The sequence below is a fragment of the Echeneis naucrates genome, chromosome 18, assembly GCF_900963305.1.
Source record: "Echeneis naucrates chromosome 18, fEcheNa1.1, whole genome shotgun sequence".
In the NCBI taxonomy this organism is placed as follows: Eukaryota; Metazoa; Chordata; class Actinopteri; order Carangiformes; family Echeneidae; genus Echeneis; species Echeneis naucrates.
In genome coordinates this window covers 6,587,051-6,614,328 of record NC_042528.1, presented here as the reverse complement: position 1 = coordinate 6,614,328, position 27,278 = coordinate 6,587,051, and the positions used below count along the sequence as shown (strand labels likewise).

Here is a 27,278-nt window from a genome sequence, read left to right as displayed (position 1 = left end):
GTATACCGCACTGAATATGATTTAATACGATGCATACAAAATGCAGTAAGTGCATGAAATATGCTATACATATATATAAGGTTGTGTCTGTGGTCACTGCTTGGTTCGCTGCAGAGATGCAGACACAAAGTAAACAAAGATGCATTTGTAAATTTGGCATTCATTTTAAGCCAACTGCAATTGGTGAGCATGGACATAATAGCAGAAAGATTTTCACATGTTACCTCTACTCTAGTCGGCAGCATTACTTCAGAAATTTCATGGTTTTGTTTCCTTGTTTTATAAAAAAAAAAAGAAAAAAAAAAGAACAAATCTGACTGCAGGACATGAGATGTCGGAGTAAAGTAAAAAGCAGAGGCCTTTTTAAGAACACATTTTTATTATTACGATTAAAAATAAAATTGTAATATGAGAATAAGATTTTGATATTTATGTGTCATTATATTTTTGTAGAAATACGTCAGTGTTTGGTATTGTTTTTGTTTTTGTAAAATTCACACTAACAATTTGATCGCACTTTGAAATGGGATGTCGTCCGACTTCATCACACACATTTTAAAAGGTGAACCTGTCTGAATTGATAAATGAGACGCATATTTGCTGTTACACGATGTTGAAAGTATGGTTTGGTAAAGCAGCTGTTGGAGATGAGATTAACAATGTACCCTCTACAGAAAAAAGGATTGTTTTCCCATTTGGGAGGTGGTGATAATTGTGCAGTGATTACCAGTGTGAATAAATGGTGGGATGAAATAGGTGAGTCTGGACATGTGGAAAGTGTTTCCACCACTAATGGCTCTATAAGGTGATGTAATCTATCAGGTTCTTGTTCTGGAGCGGCTGCTTTTGCACTCTGTATCATACGTCCTTGCTTTTTCACAGTTCTAGACAGAAAAAATGTGTTTGAATAGATGTGCTTACATGCTGAACAAGCTTGTAGAAATGTTCATAAACATTTCCATTTATACAACACAAGCAAGGCTTTTATCTCACTATACTTCCACAATCTTTCCCTCTCGCTCTCTCTCTCTTTATCACGTCTAAAAGGCTTGTTGGGGTGCCAAGTGTCGAGGATGTAGCACTAATTAGAGATTGGTCTCTTCGGGGGGTCTCTCCTTTTAATGATCACCCTACTAATCAAAGCTCCTTTTCCATTTCCTTGTTTTTTTTTTTTTCTTTCATTTGTTCAATGGTGCCCCACCACATCCAGCCACACACCAGACTAAACACCGTTGTCCTTTTCTCTTCCCCCTCCCACAGCCCTTCCTCACCCCACTGTTCTCCTCCATAATTTCAAGGTCCTTGAAAATCAAGACATATTTTTAAAGGTGCAATTAGGTTATTTCTGCTCCAGTTGCTGCTAGGTTCCACAGAAATGTATTTAATTTTGTTTTGCCAAGATTGCAGTCGTCTTTTCTCCCTCTGTTGGTCAATCCCACATGGGTAGCGGGCTGGATGAGCGCCAAGTCCTTGCACCTGTCCCTCAAAGAGAGACAAACATGCGCATGCATCCACACAGGCGGCAGAACGAGAGTGCACAAACAGAGCACGGTGCATTGTCAAGGTTATATGATAGCATAGCTGCTCCCCAGTTGGACTGAGAGAGAAAATGTGATGGAGACAGAGATGGAACAAGTACGCGAAGGGCGCACAAAGAGAGCAGACAAGTGGTTGAAAGAAAAAGACGGCTGTTGAGAAATGGCACCTGTAATGATGGTATGGGAGAGTCACGAGCACCAGTGCAGGGAAATGACAGGAAAAAACCATGAAGGAGCTGAAGAGAGAATTCAGAGAAAGAGAGATGGTAGCCTGCGTGTCCTCCCCCATCCTTAGGCACATGCTATTCAAAGCCCCGTAATTTGTGTCATTAATTAAAAAGCTGATGGGATGGAGTTAAGGGCTTTGCACTGTGCAACTCCGTGACTGTGAGAGAGCGCGAATGGAGGGGGGGGGGGGGGACTGGGGGGTGGGTATTGCAAAAAATATTGCGGCCATTCTGCCATGAATCTCTATTAGTGGCTAATGATACCATTCTGATACCTCTCAACCATTAGTGTGAAATTGGGAATCGTTAATTATTCAAATGAGAATCCATACAGCTGCCACTCACTTGACGGGGTCTTTGCTCACAGTAGCTAAAGGTCTCCATTGTTTGCTGCTCTGCATGTATCCTAAGCAGCGGCGCAAATATGCAGAGTGATTTCTCAGGTGAAAATGATCTTAGAAAGGATGCATTATTTGAACACCACGTGGAAAATTGGCAGTTTTACAAGGTATCATATGGCTATAACACTGGGGTACTTTATTTAAACTGCCAACTCTAACAATCAAGCATAAAAGCCAAAAACTTTTTAAAAATGACTTTAAGTTGACTGTAATGAGCAGCTGCTGCATTCCTATTTAACCATTAAAAATGATGTTGTTTTAAAGGGGAAGCCACACATGTAGGTTGTCCGCTCATCTTATTAAATTTGACACAGCAGCTTGACCAATTTGATAAGCTGCAGAATCAGCCATGTCGCCTTTTCCAGCTTTGTATTTGGCTGGGCGACCCACCGAGCAGCCAAACTGTTACCAGCTGCATGCTCGAGCAGTTACAGCGAGTTATTGTTTAGTCCAAACATGAGGCCAAAATTTGCTCCAACCTGTATTTACCATGTACTCCCTTTAGTTATGGCCAGGAACACCTGCTTGGAGAAACACTTACGGGAAAGTGTCATGAAATACTGATACTAAAAAAAGAGAGAGAGAGAAAAAAAAAAAAATTCAATATACATTTTTAATAAAAAATAATGTATTGATTTGGGAGGTGATAAATGTTCCCACATCAGTGTGGGAAGCAGTTTATGTCCCTGAACCAATCCCTAAATAATACAGTGTCGGAAAGTGAATGAGCAGCATTTCAGATGCCTTAGAGAAAGGCACTTACCCCTAAACAGCTCTGCTGGAGTTTCTTGGTGACTAAGGGATAAGGTTGCTTGTATTGTTTGCAGCCAGATGCATCTGTTTGCAGGGTATTGGTGGAAAAAGCACATTCTTCGCTGGTAAGTCTATACCAGATACCAGACTGTTACCGATTTGGCAAAGCCCAGGAGAGATGTAAATTTATAGCTGGGAGGAATTTCTCCTCCTCCAAGCTTCCCAAGCGATGGCATTCCATCCTTCTGGTTTACTTTGGTGTCCAATAAGGGATGTTCGCAGCTGGTTGTCTTTTTTTTTTGTTTTTTTTTTTTTCCCCCTCAAGGAAAATGTGCCAGACCTTTTCAAGTCTCAATGATACAGCCAACTGTCACTGCAAAAGCACAATGATGAACTGTTTTCTCACAACAGGTGATAGATTCCGCTGATCATCCATCAAAACTGTCACAGTTAATTGTTAAATTCTAATTTAAAGTGGCAGCAGAGCACACATGCTGCTTACTTTTCTGAAATATCAAGAGCTTGGAGGGCTTCTCCATCCGTAAACTCCAAATTAGGATGCCTCTCCCCTGACCCCTTGTGAAAGTGGCATCATTTTTTTTATTATTTATTTTAGTTTTTACACTGCCAGAATTCATTGACAGCCACTTAGCGTAATCATCCTTTTCAAATAACAACCTCATCACGCCATCCAGTGTTTTAAAGTTCAGTTCACTGAAGCGCAGCATTCTGGAGAGTGGTGTGTTTAGCACTGACATCATCATTACTCAATTCAATGAAGTATCTCCCTTCTTTGTGTTTATATGTGCCTTCAGATGATCGCCACGTGGACTCTAAACAAAAAGCTGTTGTTTATGATCGGACCGTGATGAAAACAAGACGGTGTCTCGCAGAAGGCAAACTAAAGGGCTATGCTGAACTGTCTGGTGTTTATAATCCACAAAATGCTCCTCACGTGTCAATATATATATATCAAGACAAGGCTTGAGTGATTTGGTGTCAAAGCACAGACGTAGGAACATTTTTCTCTAGCCTACAAGTGAGATGGTCAGGGCTCTATTTTGTGTTGTGGAAGAGGACGTAGGAGAGAAGAGCAGCTCCATAAGGAACTCTTCTTTTTTGCTTTTTTTGTATTTAAGGGAACATTTTTGACATCAGACAGGGGACAAGAAGAAGGAAAAGAAAAGAATGAGCGAGCTTTTTAGTTACTCAGTGACAGCCATGACCAAAATTGCATTAAGGTCACAAAGGGGGTAGTGGCGTGGAGTAAAGAAGCTTTTCAGATAAATCAATTCTCCCTCTCACTCTGCTTTCCCCTTACTACACCTCTTGTATCTGCAGTAGGGTAAACATGGATATGTGAGGGCGGGTATAGCAGTTATCTGTCCACAGTATATGAAGAGAAATGAACAAATTAGTGTGAGTGATCTGGAAGGTGACCTTGTTGTATATACAGTGACGTCTTCTGGTAAAACAAAAGATGCTACGGTGTAGCCCTGGGAATGGCACGTTTCCTTGTAAGGGATTTCAACCACATCCTTTACTTCCTTCTCACACCATCTCCCTCGGCGATTGCGTCGTATACCACTTCTCACATCCCTGCAGCTAATGCCTTTTTCCATAGATCATTACCCTGCTCTCCCCTCACCACTGTTAGCGATCGCTCAATCAGAAACGCCGGCCTCCCCGCGGTCCCTACTGTGTGGCCGTTGCTCACGGGAGGTGAGGAGGCTTCGATCGTGAATGTTTGGCTGTTTACTTTGATTTGATCTATGGGGTCCACATGCAGGAATTATTGGAAAATTTGAGATGTCAGAAATGGTGGTTCAGCTGTAGCCCAGAGCTATTGTTGCTTAAACTCCATACGGACGTAATGTGTCAATGGCAGCTGATGCGACTGCTGCTGATGAGGTTCTGTGCTCCCCCCCCCCCCCCCACACACACACACACACACACCTGCCACAGCTCCGCATCTTTCTGTGCTTTGCATTGGCTCAGTGCCCTGCATTAATTTTGCTCTGCTGTAATAACTTTCCCATCTCTCAAACTTTACCCCCACCTACGCTTACCCACTGACCTCCATACCTCACTGTGTTGCACTCTCCATTTGGTGGAGAAGACTTGTAAGCCCTGGTAACAGAGGTTAATCCTCTCTTATTAGAACCGGGATTACTGAAGGGGAAGGGACAGGAGCAGGCTTGCTGGGTGGATGCTAACCCCTTACTATGAATGGAAGAGACCAGCAATAGACCGTGACTGACATAAAAAGCCTCTCCATAAAGGAAGTGATATATAGAGTTAAGAGTGAAGATGTAATAGCTTAAGTGGTTTTCAACAGGCCTTGAGTATACTTGTACTTGTAGTTGTGGGTTCACTTAAACATGAAGTTGTTCAAATTTGATAAAATGGGCTGTACACTTTATTATATGCACTATTTACTGGCAGGACTTACTGCAAACTATATGCATACTGCATATTGGTCTACTGCGCACAACATTTTAAAGCTGTGCTAAACAATCATTTTACAGGGCAAAGGCCATTTAAACGTGTCTCAGCAGTTCCAAATTGTGTGGGGTGTTTTTCTGTTTTTCTCTTCATTATTTATGTTTTTATGGCCTCCAACTTGAGTTCACTCTCACTTTCTTTTGTGTTTCTTTTCGAGCAGACAAACAAAGTAAGCAGTTATGTGTGAGCAGTGTTCTCCTCAAAATTTATCCGCTGACACATCGGATAAGGTTGATGGAAGACAGAGCTAAAAGCACACATTCGACTCAATCCTCAGGAGTTAATTTTGGTCAGGACTTGGAATTAATTTTGCTCAGTGATGTGTAAATACAGATTGTGAGCTCATTAGCAAGTGCTTGGTGTAGCTACTTTGAAGGCATGGCGACTAATTACTTTGCACTGAAAGAACTACAAGCAAAGTTACCTGTGGAAGAAATTTAGTTTATTTAACTGACATTCGGGTTAACCAGGATGACCGCTTGTCACTGTGTGATCACTGAGCAACAGCTGCCCTTGGCTTTTGCACATGCATTACACAAAACTCAGGTGTTAGCAGGTGTCTGTCAAATGCATTGCTTGGGTACACCTTCACTATTTAACCATGTTGATCAATTTGCACATATGAATTTAATCATATTCAGAATGTGTCTCTTCCCCCAGATCAACAAAGGAAATTCATTCTTTCCACTGATGTTGTCTAATAGGGGTGCATAGTTTTATGCTACCTTCATCGGTCAGTTTATGTCATAAATGTTAAAAGATTATTATTTTGAAAGAACAGCATCATGCAGTGTGAAATCCACTCAATTTGCATGAGTCAGTTTTTGTCGTTCCAGTTGCATCTGAAACGTAATAGCTGGCTGCCATGTGCTTGAATGTTTTTGTGACTATAAAAAAAAGTAATCTGAAGTACTCTGTTCCATCCTTTGGCCATCTCTGCAAAGAGAGAAAAAAATGTTGTACAATTTAAAACCTGATTGATGTGTCTTTTTCCTACAGGGCCGTGTGTGATGCAGTTCTTTTCTCTCCTTTTTCTAAAAGCTGACAAGATGATAAATTTCTACTAACCTTCTGATGTACTTTTGTGTGACTGTTATACAATAAAAAGCAGTTATCACACCATTAACCTGTTCTTTATTATTTTTTTTTTCTTTCTTTCTTTCTCTCCCCTTCATGCCTAAAAATAGAAGTGGAACAAAAAGGTAACTAAATGCCAACAACTTTTCGTTTCTCACCCTGCATATTCATTCGGATATTGGCTTGCTGTTTTTCCTCTTTGGTGACGGGTTGCCAAAGCAGGTTTCTGACATTTTCTAGGTTCACGCTCATTGTTTGGTTCATTGGTGTGGTTTAGCATGTCATTCATGGGGAAAATTAAATTACTCTGGATTAGAAACTGCATCACATTCAGCAGTGATGCAGCATCTAAAACAGCACTTAATGTACCAAACTCCTGTCTGAATTCCTCGACTGCCCTCAAACACATCACAGACTGACGGGTCTTCTGACATAGCCACGTTTCATTATTTATTGACATTTCTTTTCACGCTGCAGTCATTACAGACCTGCTATCAGTGGATATCCTGTAACTCTGATGTTATTCCTGCCTGTAATAACTAAATATTATTTCAGCTCCACTTTATCTGCTGCTTAATATTAAAGGAGGGGGCTACGTAGGGCGATCAATAGCTTGTCCAATAACCTGTCAGCATTTTTGATTATAGCTCTAACACGATGATGGCTGTAACCTTCAGGGACTCGCCAGCCAATACCGGAGACTGATCATAGCAGTCATATTCCTACCCTATCAGCACTCCATGATGCTAACAGAATATATGCTAAATCTTCACTTGTGCCCCAGGAGCTTTGTTCATTGCACGGGCGGGAAACATGTCCTTTGTTAGACATTGAAGATAACACCGGATTGAAGGCAAAGATGGGAATAGAATCATTAAACTACAGACAAGAGTTCTGTTTTAACAGCTATGAAACAAATTCGATAGTCATTAATGACTGAAATCTTTGGAAAAGAGCACGAGGAATGAAGCAGGAATGAAAAAAATTATTTTATTTATATTTTGTGTATTCCCCATGAAAGCCATGGTTGGTTTTGTATCACTTCTCTAATATCTGTCATTCCCGCCTCCATATTTACGCTTCCATTCTTAAATATACATCTTCTCAACCTCCTCAGAGTCCCATGTGCTGTCAGTACAAATCTTACCCGCTCTGACCTTGTACCTCAGCACATCTCGTCTTTTTCAACTGTAGAAACAGCCCTCTTAGCATTTAGCAGAGCAACCGCTGAGCTGTGTGCTGAGCTGTGTGCTGAGCTGCTATGTGAACAGGACTCATCTTTCCACATTTTTCACCTGCAGGTAGACATGTTTAATCTTAAGAGATTACAAGGGAAAGAAGCCTTTGTTTTTCACTGTCTCTTTCTCCTTTTTCTGTGTGCACAGTTTTACCCCTTGACGGATCTCTGGCTCGTACCTGTCAGAGCTGGGTCAAACTCCTGGCCTGTTACTGTCAAAGAAAACAAAAAAACAAAAACCCTTTGTTTGTGTTTATGATGTATTCTGGGCCAAAACCTGCGGAAAAAGGGGAAACGGCACTCTCAAAATTATTTATTGTCTCTTATCAGATTTACGCTTTGGCCAGTGTTATCTATTTTATTTGTTTCTTAAAATGTAAAGTTTTCATTTCAGTGTTAAGTCTTCAATGATTTGTAATCATTGTAATCCTGGATTTAGAAGTCATCTTTATAGAAAGACTGAAAATCACAATTTCCCCAGTCTCAGGTAATCCATAATAAGCAGGAATTAGCTCTTGCAAACGGAGCCCACTATTGACCCGCTCCAGCTGTCTTGCCTTGGCCTAGCTTTATCAGATTTGAGTACATACCAGTTCACATATAATTAGTTTACTCTGTGTGGTGTTGTAAATCATGCTGCAGACTAAAAATGTCATGTGGATGAAATAATGGACAGGCAATCATTATATAGATGATGTAATTACTGTATTTTCCTTTTTTGTTTTTCCTTCGGGGCTGCCTCGGCCAATATTTTAAAGTGTAGCTATTTATCAAAATCTTTTAATTTGGGGTTTGTGTATTTAATAGTGCTTATTAGGAAATGTCACCAGGGTGTTGTAATGGAAGAAAAGATTGAAACCGCCTTCACACTGAGCGTATTAAGCAGCATTTATCAACCACATTTTGTTGCATTCACATTCTTCTTTTTTTATTAATGTATAATACCTGTTAATGTAACTCTGTACTTGTTTTTCTCCCATTTTGGCTCCTCAGTATTCCTGTGCCCAGGGCTTCTGCGCAGGGTGTACCAGAGCGAGCACCTCTTTGAATCAGACCACCAGTCAGGCGCCTGGTGCAAAGACCCTCTCCAAGCCTCCGACAAGATCTACTACATGCCCTGGACGCCCTATCGCACCGACACATTGACCGAATACTCCTCCAAAGAAGACTTCATCGCCGGAAGGCCAACAACGACCTACAAACTCCCGCATCGTGTTGATGGAACTGGCTTTGTGGTCTACGACGGGGCGCTCTTCTTCAACAAGGAGCGCACACGAAATATTGTCAAATTTGACTTGCGGACTCGTATCAAAAGTGGTGAGGCCATTATCGCCAGTGCCAACTACCATGACACGTCTCCCTACCGCTGGGGAGGCAAATCAGACATTGACTTGGCTGTTGATGAAAATGGCCTTTGGGTTATTTATGCCACGGAGCAGAACAACGGGCGAATCGTCATCAGCCAACTGAATCCCTACACCCTGCGTGTGGAGGGGACCTGGGACACGGCTTATGACAAGCGCTCAGCATCCAACGCCTTCATGATCTGTGGAATCCTTTATGTGGTGAAGTCAGTGTACGAGGATGACGACAATGAGGCAACAGGAAACAAAATTGACTACATCTACAACACTGAGTTAAGTAAAGATGGGTTTCTGGACATCCCTTTCCCAAACTCTTACCAGTACATCGCTGCAGTGGATTATAATCCCAGAGACAACCTGCTGTATGTTTGGAACAACTACCATGTGGTGAAGTACTCTCTGGACTTTGGAGCGTTGGACAACAGACTTGGTAAGGCTAGCTTCTATTTGTCCTTTCACGTAATATTCATAACATTCATGTTGCATTTTAGTGTGTTGGAGTATGACTGCCACCACCTTTAGGTAGCCCTCATACAATTTGGCTTTCCTTGCTGCTCATAGAATAGCAAATCTTTCATTATGTTGCTTGTTCTGCCTAATACTGTTGTTTGCATTATAAAGAGCATCTTGGCATCACAAGTAATTACACTGTTTTCCTATTTTTGTTCTGAATTCATATTTCTATAATGTAGCACCTCAACACAGTGCAGACTGGTGACAGTTGGCTCCCTCAGTATGTAAAGCTACTCAGTGTGACACCAACATGGAAGAAAAATATACTGATAAAGTAGATAGCAGAAAGAACTAATTAAAATGTTCACATTCGTCTTTATCAGTTTTTAACATAACAATGTGACCAAAGAGCTTTCAGGCACACAAAATGAAAACTTAATGAATCTGCATTCTTGGATTTCTATACATTAGTTTTTCCCATTTAGCCACAAGCTAAAGTCTTTCACTGTCTCTTGCTGTTGCCTTTTGCAAAGGGAGCAAGCCACTGCTCACATTAGACTTCGCAAAACTCTTTTGAAAAGTCTCATTTCTCCACTCCATTGTTCTTTTTATAAATTGGCGCTTGTTGGGAAGCATGAAACGGAAAAAAAGACCCGTTTTGACACACCAAGATAATTCTTTGCGCTATCTCATCAACGGTTCCAGTCAAAAATGTCACAAGTTGTTTGACTGTGAAGTCCCTACCTCTGCTTCCTCCTCTGGAGCTTTCTCCACCTGCCGCTTGCCAGTTTAATTTGTTTTTTTAGCTGGCTGCTTCTCTACCCCCTTTTTTTTATATATATACACTACACCCTGCTTCAACACTCCTCGTAACATATTCATTCATTCGATGACCGTGCCTACAGTGTTTGGTTTTGATGATACATGGCTGCTCATAATATAATTGGTTGTAGTTAAAGAGAGTTAAATTGTGTTGTTAGGTGCTTTCTGCATTGGTTGATTGTCCATCACTTTTTAACAGTGGTGCACAATGATCACACGCACACGCACACATATTTTCACATGCAAATGCCTTTTCTCTTTGCTAGACTCCCAAGTGAGTTGTAGAGTTGTGTGTGTGTTGGCTTTTGTTGCACAAAATAGGCTGCATTCCAAAGAGTCTGCTGCATGAATATAGATAGTAAAATGTTACATTAAGTGGATGGATGGAGTCAGAACAAATATAAATGTCAGATAAACAGACTGATAAGGAATGAAAGAGTGATTGAATGGACTCCAGAGTAATAAACTATTTAGTTTGATCAACTCCAAGAGCAAATGCAGAAACACAATGAAGAGGATGAGGACTTATTTTGGTGAAATCAACTCTTTGTGGGGTATACTTCCCACAATACTGTGTCCTGGTGAGTGCACTTTGGAGACAGTAGAATAGCTGCAGCAAAATTGTTTAAATTAGCGTCACTGTCATCCAGTTCACGGCACAGAAATTAGCTTGTGTTTGCTGCTGCATCATATTTTTTGCTCCATTTATGTGTTTCTCTGGCGAAGAAAATAAATGTGACCGAGGCAAAGAGAAAAAATCAGTTACAGAAAGTCACAACAGTTGAGTCACAGATTTGTAGAGAATGGATGGTCTCAGATATTGTGTGTGTATATATATATATATATATATATATTTAAAAAAAAAAAAACACACAACAGTTTGACCACCAGCAGAGGTATTGCACCAAAACAGGAAACTGAAGACACCAGAAGCTTCATGGTCTGAAGTTGATGCAGTCATCCTGTAAATTTGGTGAGATGAGCCAGCAGGCAGACACACACAGTCAGGTCAAAAGCCAACAGAGTTCTTCCCTTTCTCTGTGAGCACAACCTGCTGAAATTTGCTCCAGTGCCACGATCACAGTGCCTGTTAACACTATCAGAAAGGTGTCTGTCTGTGATCACTCAAACACGGGTTCATTTCCACTCGTGCTCCCACCTCCATGAGCATGCATGACCTGCCACATCAGTGGAGCATGGTATTTGGGCAACAGCAGGAGAGACGTGGCCAGACCCGCAGCTGGGGCCCGGTGCCGTGTGCCAAACCACATGGGCGAGGGCGCTCCCCCTGCTTAATGCTACAGCGCATTAGGCAGGGGGAGGGTAATGACATCTGGACTCCCAACTTTTCTTGTTGTGTCTTTTTAATGATTTTTTTTTTTTTTATGCTTTTTGATCCCTTGAAAACTGCCTGAATGGGCTCCGGGCTTGTTTTCTTCCCTTTCCCATAGAATTGGGAATAGCATTTGTTGATATTAATAAAAATAAACTTCTGCATGTGGAAATACCTCCCACAAGAATCCTGTGCTAATCTGTATACTTGCCGCAGTCTCTTCGCCAGACAAAGCCCAAACAGCCTGTTTTCAAGGACAGATGATCTATGCCCTGGAGTGCTTCCATGACAACTCCATTGATAATTAAATTCACTGAATTGGTCATAAAAAAAATGTGCTTCACAGGCTGCTGTTAGCAGGCAGATATAAAAGCACTCTTACCATCAGTCCCATCAGATTGAATACAAAATATGCAAGGACAAGTGAAATGAATTACTCTGTGGTCCTAAAATAAAAATAGCCACGGGACATACAATATATCAGCAGCAGCATTCGAGAAGATGAAACAAATCTTCCAATATAACTTCTGCCATCATCGTAAATGAAAACAAATAGTCCTGCTCATCAAAATTAGTACATGTCTCTGCTCAACAAGCCATTTATTCTGCAGGCATGCTTTTCCTTTTGGGGTTCACAGGTCAAATCTAAGGCCCATGAATGAGCCAAGAATGAGCCTCAAACATTCTAAATAATATCCAACATAGCATGGACATGACATATTATGTGTCTGTACTTTTGCTGTGTGTTTTGTCTCCTTATCTTTGGATTATGATGTTTTCCCACCCTGTTTTACTATGGATACACTACGGATCAGCATCTGTTCTAATATTGACCTTGTTAGGTGGATTGGGTGGTGGAAAGATGAGCGCAATCACAATCAATGGTGACGGTTTCAGTGGCAGTGCAATTTTTAAAAAGCTTGATTTTTTTTTTTTTTTCCTCCCGGTTATGATCATTCAGTCATAGCTTTTGATGAGACGCAGTCTGGGTGCTGGTTTTAGATCAGCTTCCGAGATGCAATAATCAGCCTCTGAGGAGAAAAAGGATGGCTGCTGTATAAGTAAAAAAAAAAAAAAAATAAGAAGAAAACATAAACACCATTTTTGAATCGCTCCTTATTTTTCCAGGACCATAGCTACACACAGTGTATTTTTCTTTACTTGACAGGAGAAATTACTCCCAGCCTCACCTTTGCCAGACTTAAGATGCCTCTGCGTGCTTGAGGCACCGGCTGCATCGACTCCACAGGACTGCAAAGACAAGGGCAGCCACATGAGAAAATTGGCCTCAGTCTCTCATACCTGCTGCTGCCTGTTACATTAATGTAGAATTAAGATAAGCTGCTTAACACTGTTCTCTGGGTTACATCACTTTGCCTTGGACTATGTGCAATGCTGTCTGTACTGTAATGCAAATATATGGTCAGTGTTTGCAATCATTCCATTTGAGGAATGTTTACTGCATACGCTGATCGGTGTCGGTATGTTCGTGCTTCTCTGTGAAGTGTTCCCTTCGTCTCATGTTTCAGCGAGACAAACCTGCGATGCCTGTAGGAGTGATTCTTTTGTTGACGCATAATTGGCGCATAGGAAGCGGCGCAGTGGGTGTCACAGATACATTCGCTGCCTGCTAGTCCTGTAATTTTGCCACATGTTGCCATCTGGCCGGGGCACCGTGCCAGCCCTGTTGGCTTGCAGCGAGCCCGCAGACGTAGCGGCCCGACCTTCATGCCGAAACAGCCGATGTTTTGGACGCTCAGGCCCATCTTGGCTCCGTTTGGAAGTGTCTGACATGTGCTAAATTGATTAAGACTGTCTAAGCAGTAGATGCGGGCTGGCAGAGTCTGGAGATAATCTGAGTGTGACTCACTCTGCTCAAAGGCACAAACTGTTGTCTTGGCCGTGCTAACCTTCAGTTACCTACAGATTTCTTTTGATTGACGTCCTCTGACATGCTAATACGCAGGTTTAAGTGACACTTCACAGTTGTCATGCATTATCACAGATGAATTTCTTTCTTGATTACAAAGCTTGAAGGAATATCTCGCTGAGCAATTCAAAGTAAATACCACTATTGCACAAAAAAAAAAACAGCCTTTTGCATGCTGCATGAAGCCCTTTTTGATGTCAAGGCTTAGGAATGTAGGCTACATGCTTATTTGCAGGCTACGCACTTATCACATGCCTTGTGCACCGCTTGCAGAGGGCAATTTTGTTCGAGGGAAAGTGCGAGGTTTAGGATTATTGTTTAGAGTCGTCATATACACACAGACACAAGCATGAATGCGCAGCTTTCTAACAAACCTTTTAATGCTTCGAACACAATGAGGATCTGTTCGTAACGCAGCTTTCGTTTTTTTTTTTTTTTTTTTTGCATGGAAATGGAGAGAGCTTTGTCTGTGCTTCACAGGCTCTTTGAACCATAGTCCCCCATGTTAAAATAATTTTTGATATACAATGTGATGATAGTTATCCTATTGGCACTGGGGTTTTGCTGATCTCAATATACTGCTGTTTAAGGTCCGCTGTGGGATATGAAAGAAACCTTTGTCCAGGCAAACTAATGTTTCACGGGGTTCAGAATGTGGCACTTTCATTTGCTCTGTGTGATAGCACATTATATATTACATGATTTTGACTAGTGTCCCTCCAGCTCATCCGTCAGCTGGACTTTCCAGTTCTACCTTAATCCAGAAACCACACACAGATCACCCTGTTAGTTAGAGAGGCGGCCTATCTGACATATATAGAAATGAGGGAACGGCTGGGTGTTTTTCACCTGACAATGAGTTGGACTGACTTCTGTGGGACCCCCCCCCCCAATTCCCTTTTGCTCTGTTGCTCCCCCTGGTGTGTGTGTGGTTCCTGGTTTTTCTTGAACCTCCAAAATTGCCACATTAAATCTAACAGGCTTGGTGGCATACAAAACTCAAAGTGATTTATTTTGGCCAATCAGCCTAGTAAGTCTGATTGAAGGCCTCCAAAGCATTTTTAGCTCTCTTTACTGCCAGTGTCAGAGTTCCTCAGCTCAGCTTTGCCTTATCCATTTTGGCCCATTCTACCGTTGGTTGACAGTCTTTTGAATAGCCTCACTCACGGTGTTTTGGCAGTGCTGAGGACTTGCAGGAGTGTTCCTTTCCTCTCTGTGAGTCAGAAATCCCATCTGCTTTGTGCTCACACTCCCCGTTTCCTTTTAGTTTCTCTGGTAAGTTTGACAGTGTTTGGTCGTGCTACTAGCCTGATTCACAGAAGACTGAGCAAAAACTTTAACGGACCGTGTGAGTTGTTAATGCACACCAATACTGTAGTGAACTTAAATAATTAATACTTTGTAGGTTTAGATGCATGACGTGATTTCTGCTTTTCTATAATTGACAGTAAATAATAAATAAATAAATAAAATCATCAAAATCCTCCTTGGCGAATGCAGATGAGCTAATCTGCATGCAGCACATTAATGAAACAATAGCACTTGTTTTTTTGGTTTTTTTTTTGTACTCTTTGTATTGGTGTGCTTTTACAACACATCTGCGTGCTTATTTTAGCCCACGGTGCTTCACTATCGTGCATATGCAAGCAGATGCCGCTCACATCTCCTCTTTTATTTAACTCAAACACACGGTGAGTGTCTTTGAAGGCTGGCGTCCGTGCGTGCATACATATCAGCCTGGCCCAAATGCATCTCCCAGCGCAGTGTGACCTCTATAGATGCCCTCTCAAGTCCCAGGAAGAGAGCCTGGGAATGAGAAATTAATTGCCAAACAATGCATAGCTCCCATCCATTACGGTTCTCATCATGTCAGATGATATCGAAGCATTACCGGATGTCTGGCTGCATAATTTACCGCACCTCCGATCCACCACTAACCCCACTCCTCCCACCCCCAATCACATCCCTGTTGTGCTCTCTGATGGATTTGTGGGCCAACCACAAAAGGTTCCATTAAACAACAAGACCTTTATCATCATTTTATTTTCCAACCATTCTTGTCCGCAACATGGGCAGCGTTTTGGTGTGATCCTATGACATTAACATGAAAGGAATGATAACATCAGTACTGTATCACACCATTATGAGGCGGGTTGTGATTTGTTTTTATTTGTATTTATTTATTTATTTATTTATTTATTTATTTTAGATGGCTTTAATTAGATGTTGAGCATCAATAAATTTTTTTACCTCTTCAAAAAAAAAAAAAAATTCTTTTGCTTCATCGACAGATCCTTTGTTGGGAGTCTCAAATTTATCAGATTCCAGCCTTTCATCAGATAAAATGATCCTCATTATCTGATAACAGACTTACATACTGGCTTGTTTACATAAAATGTAAACACTACATTTGTGTAACTTGTTGTTGTCAAGTGTTGCTAATTCTTCCTTCTGTCACACTCAGTCATAGTCTCACACTCTCCTAAGCTTTTGAGCTTCTTATGACATTTTCTAACGCTGGTAATTTCTGATTTGGTTCAAGGTTCATTTTTAGAGCCAAGATGTCAAGAGATGCTTCCAACTTGTTTTCAGGAATTAATATTGCAATCCTCGTGTATTTGTTTGATATTGCTCAAGACGCAGGTATTAGCTTTCTTGTTAAAAGAATAGGTTGGTCAATTTTGCTACCATAACATAATAAGCTAGTTAGAATAGCATATCATGAGGACTATAATTAGGAATAAAGCCAACTTGGCTATGTCAAATATAACAAAATATTGACAGTTGTCAGTCTAGCTACATTAAGGCTACAAACAATTCATGAAATTCTTTCAGTATATTTCTGGTTTTCAGTGCGTCACCACCCTCTGATAGAATTCACAGCCCAGCAGAACAAGGACATTGCAGCTGATTCAATAAAGCCGGAACTGTTTTGCTCTTGCTCCATAGCCAACGCTCATGTAAAAGACAAATTACAATTTCAGCATCTAAAATGTATTCCTTTAGTTTCCCATAACTGTCTCTAGCAGTGGAGAAGTGTAACCTTCAGTCCACCCTGGAGGCGAGCCCCTCAGAGGATGTATGATAACCTGTGTAACCTCTTACATAATAAAGACAGTGACGGCCCAAGTTTTTTTATCAGTTCAATTCAACATCCACTGTTGGTTAGAAAACCATGTTTAAATGTAGTATTTTCCCCAAACTCATCATTAAGTCATAAATGGTCATTTATTAACTTCCTCATGAAGTTTGCTGCTCTTTCTCCTCACTCTAAGTTTTGACATCAGACTTAAAATTAAAAGTAGACTTTTACATTGGGAAAGCTACAGCGCTGTTCAAACAGCTGCGTATATGGTTGTAATTTTTTTCCGAGAGACCCATTAACACCCATGATCATGCCTTTGGGCTTCAAGTACACTTCAGTCTTTAAAATACACATCCCAGCTCCCAGAAATCTCACTTTGCTGCCTTTAAACATGCTTGTAGAGAGCAAATGGGTGACATCACACATATACTGTCCAATATTTTCTACAGTCTGTGAAAATGCCTATGAAAGATGTAACCATGCATAAAGGTTCAAATACTAAAATTAGGAGGTAATTGGGTTCAGCACAAGGCTGGAAGAGTCACTTTACTGTCTGATGCTCGTTTCATTTTTTACCCCCGAAAGCCCTTTCCACCTCTTTTGATCTCAAGTCTGCAGAAGTTTCTCAGAGCCGACGATCACGCTCTCAGCACGGAAATGGCAAGCCATATAAACCGGATTCATTTCATAATAGCATAGCAGGTTTTTTTCCTGGAGCAAAGTAGAGCGGGCTTATCTAATTGTGGAAGCCACGAGCCCAGGGATACAGAGAGAGAGGCTAATTAGTTTGAAACGAATGCTTTGAAATGAAGCACAAAGCTCTGTGTGTGGTGGAAACAGGCTTCGTGCATTTGGTGAAGGGGATTTTGTGTAATAGAAGCGAAGCGTAAATGATGAGTGGAGTTGGGGTTTCAATGAGAGGAAGCTCGAAGAAGTTTGTCTCAGTCTTTTATGAGCAAGAAGGTCGCCTGTTTAGGTGCAGGATCATTCCTAAGCCCTTTGGCTTTAGAATCATGACTAGCTGAGAGCTGACTATTGGTATAATTGATTTTTAATGAAGTTTGTGTTGCCGGTGAAACAGCATTGAATCCTAATTATACAAAAGATGAATTAGTTTGAGGTTTGAGGTCACTTTGTTGAACCAAAAACTAAAAATCTGCAGTGTGCAATGTTAGATTTAAACTGTGTTTATTTATCATACAATGATTAAAGGCCAAGAGGTTGGTTTCCTGAGGGAGACGCACTGTGGACTAAAGTTTAGTTTTTTCTTTACCTCAGCCTATTAAAAAACACACAAAGAAAAATGCTTCAGGCATTCAAACCTTCCTCTAAGGTCACTGACGAGTCCCTTGGAGCATACCAAAGACTTGTTCACCTCATCTGTGCTCTTGAGTTTAGTTTTTTTCCTCTGTCCTCATCCCTTTGGATAGAATGGGAAAGCCAGCAAAGCAAAACAAAATGTCCTTGTGTTGTCTCCAAGACAAGTGCCCGCAGACTGTGACTACTGTAGGCCTCTGGTTTTCTTTTTTAGCCCCCACCTCTTCTTCTTCTTTTTTTTTTGGTTACACCCTTTACGATATACATTTGCTCAAGGACGTTTTCTCCTTTTCCGCCTCTGCTGCCTGTCTCTAGTGTGTGTGTGCATGTTTGCTGCCATATTCAAGATGTTGTGTGTCGACATAACAACCTGAAAAATAATTTAACAGCAGACTTAATGGGATCATCGGGAAATTTGGAATTACATTCCAGACCATGGTTCCCCCGTGACTTTGAATTGAAGTCATGCTGTGATGGTGAATTCCTCATGCCATACTTCCCTGTAATGCCATTATCTCCAGCAGTGGAGAAGTTGATAGGATCGGCATTGCTTAACTAAAAAGAGACAGTGACAGCGAGTTTGCTGCAGTAATGAAGTTCGAAGTGAGACCTTGTAAGATTGGTAAAAAGGAAAGGCAAATCCTTTCTTTCTTCCAAATCAAAAAGTTGAGCTTGAACGCAGTGAAACACAGAAAACACAGCGGTTTACTGCAAAAGCTTTATTTATTCTAGTGTGAATAAGTGTTGCTAATATTTAGAAGCTGCTTAAATTTCCATGAGTTATTGTTGTACCATATTTGACTATATTACAGCTGAACATCTGAATATAAAAGAAAACATTATCGTTGCTTGTGGCTCCACTCCCTGAGCTCTCATTGATAAAATAGGGAAAAACAGAAAACGTATCCAATTATCTTTCCTATTAATTTATCTTGGCAATAAATTCAAGGATTGTCCTACTGCCAGCTGGGTTGTCACAGCTAGCTGGTGCTACTGCTAACCTTGTTGTCATACCATTTAAATAACCAAAATTAGCTTCTCGAGCTGTGTCGTGTGTTTGCTACAGTATGAGCGGAGCAGATGCATATTCCCACAGAGGGGAAATTTCCCTGTTCCCTGCAGACTGAAAAAAATCACATAGTGGGTGGGAAAAAAATGAGTATTTAATAAGTTAGAGGAATTAAAAAGAATAAGCAAGAGGACAAAAAAAGCTGAATAGATCACATCACTGTTAATATTAGATCCTTTGTAGATGTAATATGCAATTGACCTCTGCTTTCTTATTCAATCCAGTTGGAGATGCTGCAGCCATCACTGGTTTGGCATTTTTCACCCTCATAGTTGTCCATAATGAAGAAGTTAACAATATGATGTGCAATCTGCATTTTTTTTCAACTCTCCTCATAGAGGATGTCTCCAAAGCTCCGCATTTAACACAGCCTTACTCTTACTCTTTGTCTTAGTCACAGTCTCAGTATTAAAGGGCAGTTTAGCCATCATTCTGTAGCATTCACCAATCAAGGCCACATCTGACTAACATAATGAAATTCAATAAAATGGATATCGAAATATTTTACATTAAAACGTTAATTGCTTGCATTACAAATGTATATTTCTATGAGGAAGCGTCATCTATCTTTTAAATGGTACATGATCCACATTAACACAGCTCGTGGACAAACTGATATATATTATTAAAATGCTGAAGCGAAATGAAATTCAACATGTAGCCTGCTGTCCTTTCATTGTTTATCATCATCTGCATGACTCCTGCTATTTACCAATTTACAGCAGTCTGCATTTTTGGGCAGCTAAAGCTTAAAAAAACGCCCTCAGCAAAAAAGAAATGAAAAGAAAAATCTGGCACAGTTTCAACCATTTGGACCACTAGAATAATTCTCTTATGGTATTAGACCCATCTGCACACCTTTTTAGCCACAAGCTTATCTAGTCCGTGCACCATGACTTTATTGACCCCAGTATGAGTAGTGAATTTCCATGATCAGATTTCCATCAGGTACTTTAATGGCCTCCCTCACTATGTGCGGTTTAAGCAGCATCGGTGGATTCAATTATCCTGACAGCGATGCTGCTTGCTTTACCAAAGTGTGTGCGACATGGACTCTGGATTGTCATCACTTCTTCTGGAAAGCAGACACAGAAATAAGGTGTTTCATAAATAATCTAACGAATAGACTGGTGTCCTTGAAGATATATTTCCCTCCTGGTTTCATGATCATTACAGTGTGCATGGTCGCCATGGTGCAGATTGATGATGATGTCTAATCGTGGTTATAGAATGTAAATGGTGATGTCTCGGTGGCTTGTGGAAATGTTAAATACCTATTTGAGCTGTGATGTAACATTTTTAAAGCCTTGTTGATGAGTCGGTTTGTGTGTGGCTGAGAGTGCACATGTATGGGAACATACTTTTTATTTTGGTCTGTGCAATTATTTTCTTTTGTATAGGCCAGAGTAACAGCAGCCTTTTTTTTTTTTAAGAGTTTGGAGGTTTTCTCTACACATTTGCTTCTGGGTAATGGGCCTTTTTTCCCCTATCCCACTCATCTGTGAGGGAAAATTATACATTATCAGGTAATTGGGAGTAAAAAAAAGAAAAGAAAAAAGCATGTGCTTTTAGTTCTGATTGCAGTTCAATGAGATTCTTGTTCCAGTTCCACTTTGCTGATAGAGTGCCTCCACAGGAGTGTTCAAGGTATCTGTGGAACCTAAAAAACACAACAAACTCCTCTTTTTAGTGGGGAAAAAAAACAAATACTCAATCAGCCTGGAGCTCTTGCTGAAACAGCAACCTACTTAGTCAACCTTGACTGTCGCTGAATGCTGTTAAGCGTTGAATACATTGACTGCTGATAGTGGTGTGGTTGGTGTCATTACAGCCTCGGAAGGGTGTGTGCCGCTCCCAGACAATGGGACTAATTTATGTCACTTCATTTCAGTGCTTTGAAATTCTCTATACAAAGAAATGATCCGACTGCAAATTGAATCTATCTGAGCCGGATTTCAGTGATGATGTCTGTTATCTCAGCCCTCTAGATGTGTGACGTCCATTACACCTGCCAACCTAAAACTGACCCTCATTAAATTTTGTTTTGCTCCCCTTTCATGCAAAGACTGGGACCATTTGTCACTTCTGTCATTTTGATTGTATCTCTGCATTAAGCTGAAACATCATCCCAAATTGCAGTTCTGCAACGGTCCTGATTATGTGCGTGTATTTCAGTAAGTAGCCTCTCATAAGAACTTATGTAGAGGTTCTATAGCACACTGCCTTCCTTCCATCATAGAAATAAGTCCAGGACGTAAAGAAATTTTGGTATAGAATAATAAGGAAGGAGTGCAGAATAAGGAGTGCAAACGGTAATGAAGACTCTGAAGCTGTTTAAATAAACATATTCTGTCTGACACATTTTTATTTTAAAAACAAAAAAAAAAAAAAAAGGTTTTTCCACTTCCCCATCTCTGAAGCTACGTAACCACCTATGGCCTCTGTGTGTCCTTTGACCCGTTATAGTTTAACAGTCCACAAATGCATAAAAAGCCCATAACTAAATTAATTTTGCGGCCCCTATTTTCCAATCACAGGGGCCACGAGGGAGGGAGCATAAAGGAGACAGAATGGCTGATTGATGATGGGACATGCAACAGCTGTATGTGCATTTGACTGGGAAATAAAGGATTACTGAGCCGGCGCACAGGTGCATGTCAGTGTGCCTGCGTGTTTGTGTTATCATAGCCGATGTCCCCAACAGCTCAGGTAAACAGCGTCATTAGCAAGCACCTCCTGGAGTACAACCACAGGGAGGGACTCCCAACCATGAAATAGGTGTTCCAGTTTGTCCTGGCTGACCCAGAAATAGCATGAAGCTCCAACGCTCCGTTATTGACTCTCCGAGATATGCCCTCATCAAGAGCCACATTTAGGGCACGCAGCTGGAAATGTGCGAGTGTGTGTCTGTGTGTGTTAGCATAGCTAGCGGGGGTCCCAAACAAGACACCACACACAACTATCCAAGTCACACCTGCCAGTTCCAATTGATCCTCTTTCAACTATCTTCTCTTAAACTGACACACCGAAAGGAGGGAAGAAAAGGAGCCCCCTGCGAAAGGCCTTTCTTTTTGTCAACAGCACTGAAATAAATTTCCCCTCTCAGACATAAATGAAGTGTGACTTAGAAAGAAAGGCATTTACTCTCAGTCTACTTTTTCCTGCTCTGTGTTGTTTAGAATACATCACATTCACTTTGTTTCGCTTTTCTATCTTTTTTTTTTTTTTTAATCTCAGCAGAAACTTCCTCCTCTGTAATGGTGTACATGGACACAACGACCACAACAATGAGAACCACGACCCGCGCCACCGCCGCCACCACCACGACCGTGGCCAGGACTACAACCACCAAGATGCCAGCCACAACGCCGGTGGTGGCTCAGTGGCCACGGACCACGACAACAGTGGCGGCCCCGCTCCAGACGCTCGTGGACGGTCTGGTTCCAGAAGACAACAACAGAGCACCGCCTTCCTCCAAGCTTCCCAACGTCAGGGTGGAGTACTGCAATTCCCTGGTGATGATGGACATCTCCTGGCCTAAAACCAAGCAGGGGGTAGTGGCCAAGATGCCCTGCCCCGCTGGAACCATAGGTAATCACAATGTGTGGTTCATCTTCCATTTTACAGCATCTAGAGAGAGTAAAATGATGCATCATCACATTCTGCTAATCTGATAAATCATCCAACGCCTCAAACACTTGTCTATTTAAAAATGAAACACTGCTTGTAAAATATAGATGTTGTCTCTCTCTGTGAGGACATCAATAGTCTCATTAGGACACTCAAACTACCACAGGTGCCTTTGTCTTGATGTTGGTCACTGATGTGTGATTTGTTTACATTAATACTCCCTCTCCAACTACTCTCACTCGCTTCCGGTCCGCCCTTCTCACGCTTTCTTCCTGACTCACAGATAGCTTAGCGTCGCATCTGTATGGAAACTAGCCCTTAACTAGTACACAGTGCGCCCATATTTATGTCTCTCAGGACAAGGTTGTTGTAATTAATTAGAGGCTAAACATTGTTGTGTTCGATGCTTTGAAAGAGCTGAAGTCTTTTGTTTATCTGGCACCATCAGACCATTTGTTCCTGGATAAGTTGATCCAGCTCAATACGATGAGAATGGACTCAAGTGTGCATTAAGATACAGTGGATATCGACTGCTTTAGGGGGAGACTGAGTGTTGATCTTTTATTGCAGCCTGACCACTGAGCAAATACTTTTTTTTTATTAAGTAAAGCCTCTAATGCTATTAAACTGAAGATAATGTTGTGTTCTTGAAATCAGGACACGGAGAGCAAGGAACGAATGAAACTTAAAGGTAACCCAGAAAACTGTTAAATTGTGTGTCTCTTGCTCTCATACAGTGTTGTTGCATAAATAAAGCAATTCTGTGGTGGTCATACATTATTCCAAACTTCCTCAAAGGAGTGATGCAGATCAGTTATGTTAAAATTGCACAATGTGCCTTAGTTAGGAAATTGTCTGAAGCTTCCTTATCATGTTTTTTTAAATTATTTTTACATAGATTGAGTCACTCTTCATTGGGGAGTGACATTGTGCCCTCAAATCTGGCCCAGAGCCTGAAAAAAAATCTGCTCATTTCATCAATCATCAGACAGACTCGCACACACTCACACACACGCACGCACGCACATACACAGGCTTCATTAATGGGCAACACCAGCACCCGTCGAGACCTCACTAACAGCCGTCATATGGCAAGATAAGAGGAACACACACCCCACCTCCTCCCAGCACGCTCTTCAAAGTCGTTGCTCTTCAGACGACACTGCCAAGCTGAACACAACTGTGTGAGCTTCCTCTTCCACTCTTTGAAAGTTCCTCGAGCTCCCTCTCCATCTACCACGCTCTTCTCGCTGTCATTGCAGCAGCCCCCCTCCCCGCTCTCCCTACATCCCTCCGGTTCCCTCTCTCCTTTGTGCTCTTTCTCCTGCCTCTCAATATAGGAGGAAATGCAGAGTCCCTCATCTTATAAACCCATCAAACATAAGGCTGTCCAAGGTGGACCGGGGAAGGAAATTATATGTCAATCAAAATTTATATCTGTTAATGCCAGTCGTCTCACCCGTGTCACGCACCTTCCCTCTAAGTACAAGCAAGGGCAATTTCATCTCAGCGTGTAGCCTTGCTGATGTAAGCTCTGAAAATACAGACAGAAGTTATTTGGGGTCACGGCAGAACAAGGTAAAGACACACTTTGATTATGATTACATCTCTGCGGGATTCTTTGTGAAATACCAGTCATTGCAGATGCAACAGATTGTAAGACACTTACCCACCAAGCACCACCTCTGTCAGCACAGGCCGTCTTAAGTGACCCTTTGTGTTTAATTCAGCTCCGGCAGAATTAATTGACACCCATTTTGGTGCATTTTCTTTCTCACACAGCACTCAAACTGTCACACACATGCCGACGCCGAGTGACTTTTAATGATTAAATACAGGCGCTGTCTGGGTGAGCCCCTCTGGCCTCAAGTGAGGAAACTTCATTTCAGTCACCGAAAGATAAAACCATTCAATTACATTTTTCTACATCCATTCATTTAATCACTTAAGAATTATGTTTCTTGGGACGTCATGGTTTGATTTTGACAAGTTTTGCAAATAAGAAAAGCGCTCAACATACAGAGGAATTAGGCGTGTTAACTCATCCAAAACCTCAAATATTGTGCTGGGTAGTCCATTTCTCTACAATATGGAACAAAGGATAAGAAAAATTAGCTTAACTTAATTGGAATGTTCAGAAACGCACACACACATACACGTTGAAAGATTATGCTTAAAAAATTATTACAAGGGGTTGTGTTTTTTACTGACATCGCTGTCTTTGTGATTAATTAAATTTCAAACCTTTGTTTTTCAACAAGAGTTTATCTTTCTTCTTTCCAGGAATGGCTTCATACATGTGCATAGGTCCAGAGGGATACTGGGAGCCCCAGGGGCCTGACTTCAGCAACTGTACCTCCCCCTGGGTCAACCTCATCAGCCAGAAGGTACCGAGCTGTGTGATATCACAAGCAGAAAATGTGTTTCTAAAAGTACCATCACAAGCTGCTTTGATTTGCGAAGGGCTTTTTGTTCTTGTGCTGTTCATTGTGCTTTTTCTCTTTAGAACACCAACAATGAAAAGCGATAAAGATAGCGTTCAGAGTTTGGAATCAAGTTGAAATGTTGTTTTGTAAATTCGTTGATTGCTTTTTAGTTCAACCTGTTCCAAATGACATTTCAAGCGCTCACAGTGCAAATCAAGGCTGCATGCAAGGCTGCATCGCATGAACTCAGTTTTTTGAGACTTTTCTCTTTTGTTCTTTCTCTTTTCTTAATTGGTCAATTAATGTCATTGATTAGCCAGAGGCTTTACTCATGGGTATCGTGTGTATGTGCATGTTTGCCATGTGTGGTTGGATAGGGGGAGACTGAAAACCAAAACCACACCACCGTACTCTAGTAGACTGCTGTGGCTAACAGCTAATCCAGACCACTTTTCCTACAATGACAGGATACAGAGATTTGATTTGCATTCCGATCTTCTCAAGCATGCACGATTTGTATCGTCTCTTCTGCAGGCAAGTCATGCAAAGCCCTATATAAAGTTTCCCATGTTTCAATCTTCAGTAGAATCAAATCAAAAGAGGACGAGGTAAGGGGCGGTGAGGATCAAGGTTCCAGGTTATGAATTGCAGGTAATATTGAAAATGTTCTCCCTGAAACTCATAGGACCCCGAGGCGCACATGTTAGAACACTTATGATCTACTCAACGGCATAAAGCTCGGCCCATTAAACAAACGGCAGTTTGCAGATATGGATGGAGAATGGCTGTTGGGGAGCAAAATAGAAAGGAGAGAGATTATCAGGTGCATTTTCATGCAGCATGGTGCCATTTATACAATGTGCAATAAACCTTCACTACAGGCTGTTGTTTGCAGAAATTAAATACAGCAATGTTTTTTTTTGTTGTTGTTTTTTTTCTGAATCACTTTAGAGGCTGTTTAGATTTTTGCCATGATGTTGCAGGGATTCACATGTAAGTGTGACGAATGACAACTATCAGTTGAGATCTATTGAAAGAAGTGACTGCCAGGCAGTCATTCTTTTGTCATTCAGCAAAAATGTTGATAAGTTTTCTGCTAAAAGAAAAATCACACTTGAGCAGTGTGCCTCTAGCTGCAGAGACAAGAAGACTTTAATGAAGATCAACCTGTCAGAGAGCTGCAAAGCCCATCTGGCATTTTGTGATTTTCTATCTAAAGCCACTGTCCTGTATGTGGTACTGCTCATTACCAGATGGTTCAGTAGACATAAGATAAGTAGAAAGAGTGAAAGAAGAAGAAAGTAGAGCTATTTACCCTTTACCAGCTCCGCTCATTAAAAGACAAAAGCAAGGAGGGGAAGCAGAGAACTCCCAATGACACTTTCTCCGACACGCACTTCTGTGAAGCCTGATTTAAGCTGTATAATCAGCTGCACTAATAAACAATGATAGCAGGTTAATGCGGGAGCAAATCAGGATGGCTCTGATTAAAGTGCTGCCACTGTTTATTTTGTTTTTGTTAACACCCTGAAGGTCGCTGACATTTGAACTACAACATAGACCAAAGTGATGGTGCACATTCGGTCACAGTGACTATACATACAGAAAACTTTCCCGACTATTGTTACTATTATCTATATACTATTACTACTACTAGCTACTATTATCCCAAGTAATGACTTTATACACACACACAGACACGCACATACTCATTTCCAACCCTTAATTAATGTTGCGACACCTGTCTAGCTTTACATTGGCCTTTCACCGTTTCTTCTTTTAAACAATGACTCCTTAAGTTTTTGGGTCTCCTATTCAGCTGGCAGCCATTCATTTTGTGGAATGAAATGACAGTCCTCATTAATTCATATTCCCAGTTGAATTATTTTAAAATGAAAAAAGGCTAAATGGGTCTTGAATTGATGGCTACCTATATCCTGCACTGCTAACGAAGTGAGGCCAAAAAGAGGAATTAGGATTAGGATGGGCAAATGTTTGTACGCCAAGTGCGTGGCAGGAAAAGTTTCAGAAAGAGAAAGGTGTCAAATTAAAGTTAAAGAACAGGAAAACAAAGTGAAAGCAAACACTCATTATTACATCATCACTACTTT

General features: G+C 41.1%; 1 protein-coding gene across 3 annotated transcripts in view; it reads left to right on the top strand.

Annotated features, from left to right (window-relative positions):
* LOC115058510 (adhesion G protein-coupled receptor L3) overlaps positions 1-27,278 on the top strand; it is a 189,255-nt gene that overhangs the window by 104,801 nt on the left and 57,176 nt on the right. For all 3 annotated transcript variants that reach the window (XM_029525850.1, XM_029525849.1, XM_029525851.1), the window contains exons 6-8: positions 8,732-9,532; positions 22,349-22,702; positions 25,025-25,128. In XM_029525850.1, the coding sequence (XP_029381710.1) occupies positions 8,732-9,532; positions 22,349-22,702; positions 25,025-25,128 (1,259 nt within the window). The remainder of the gene's footprint in view (positions 1-8,731; positions 9,533-22,348; positions 22,703-25,024; positions 25,129-27,278) is intronic.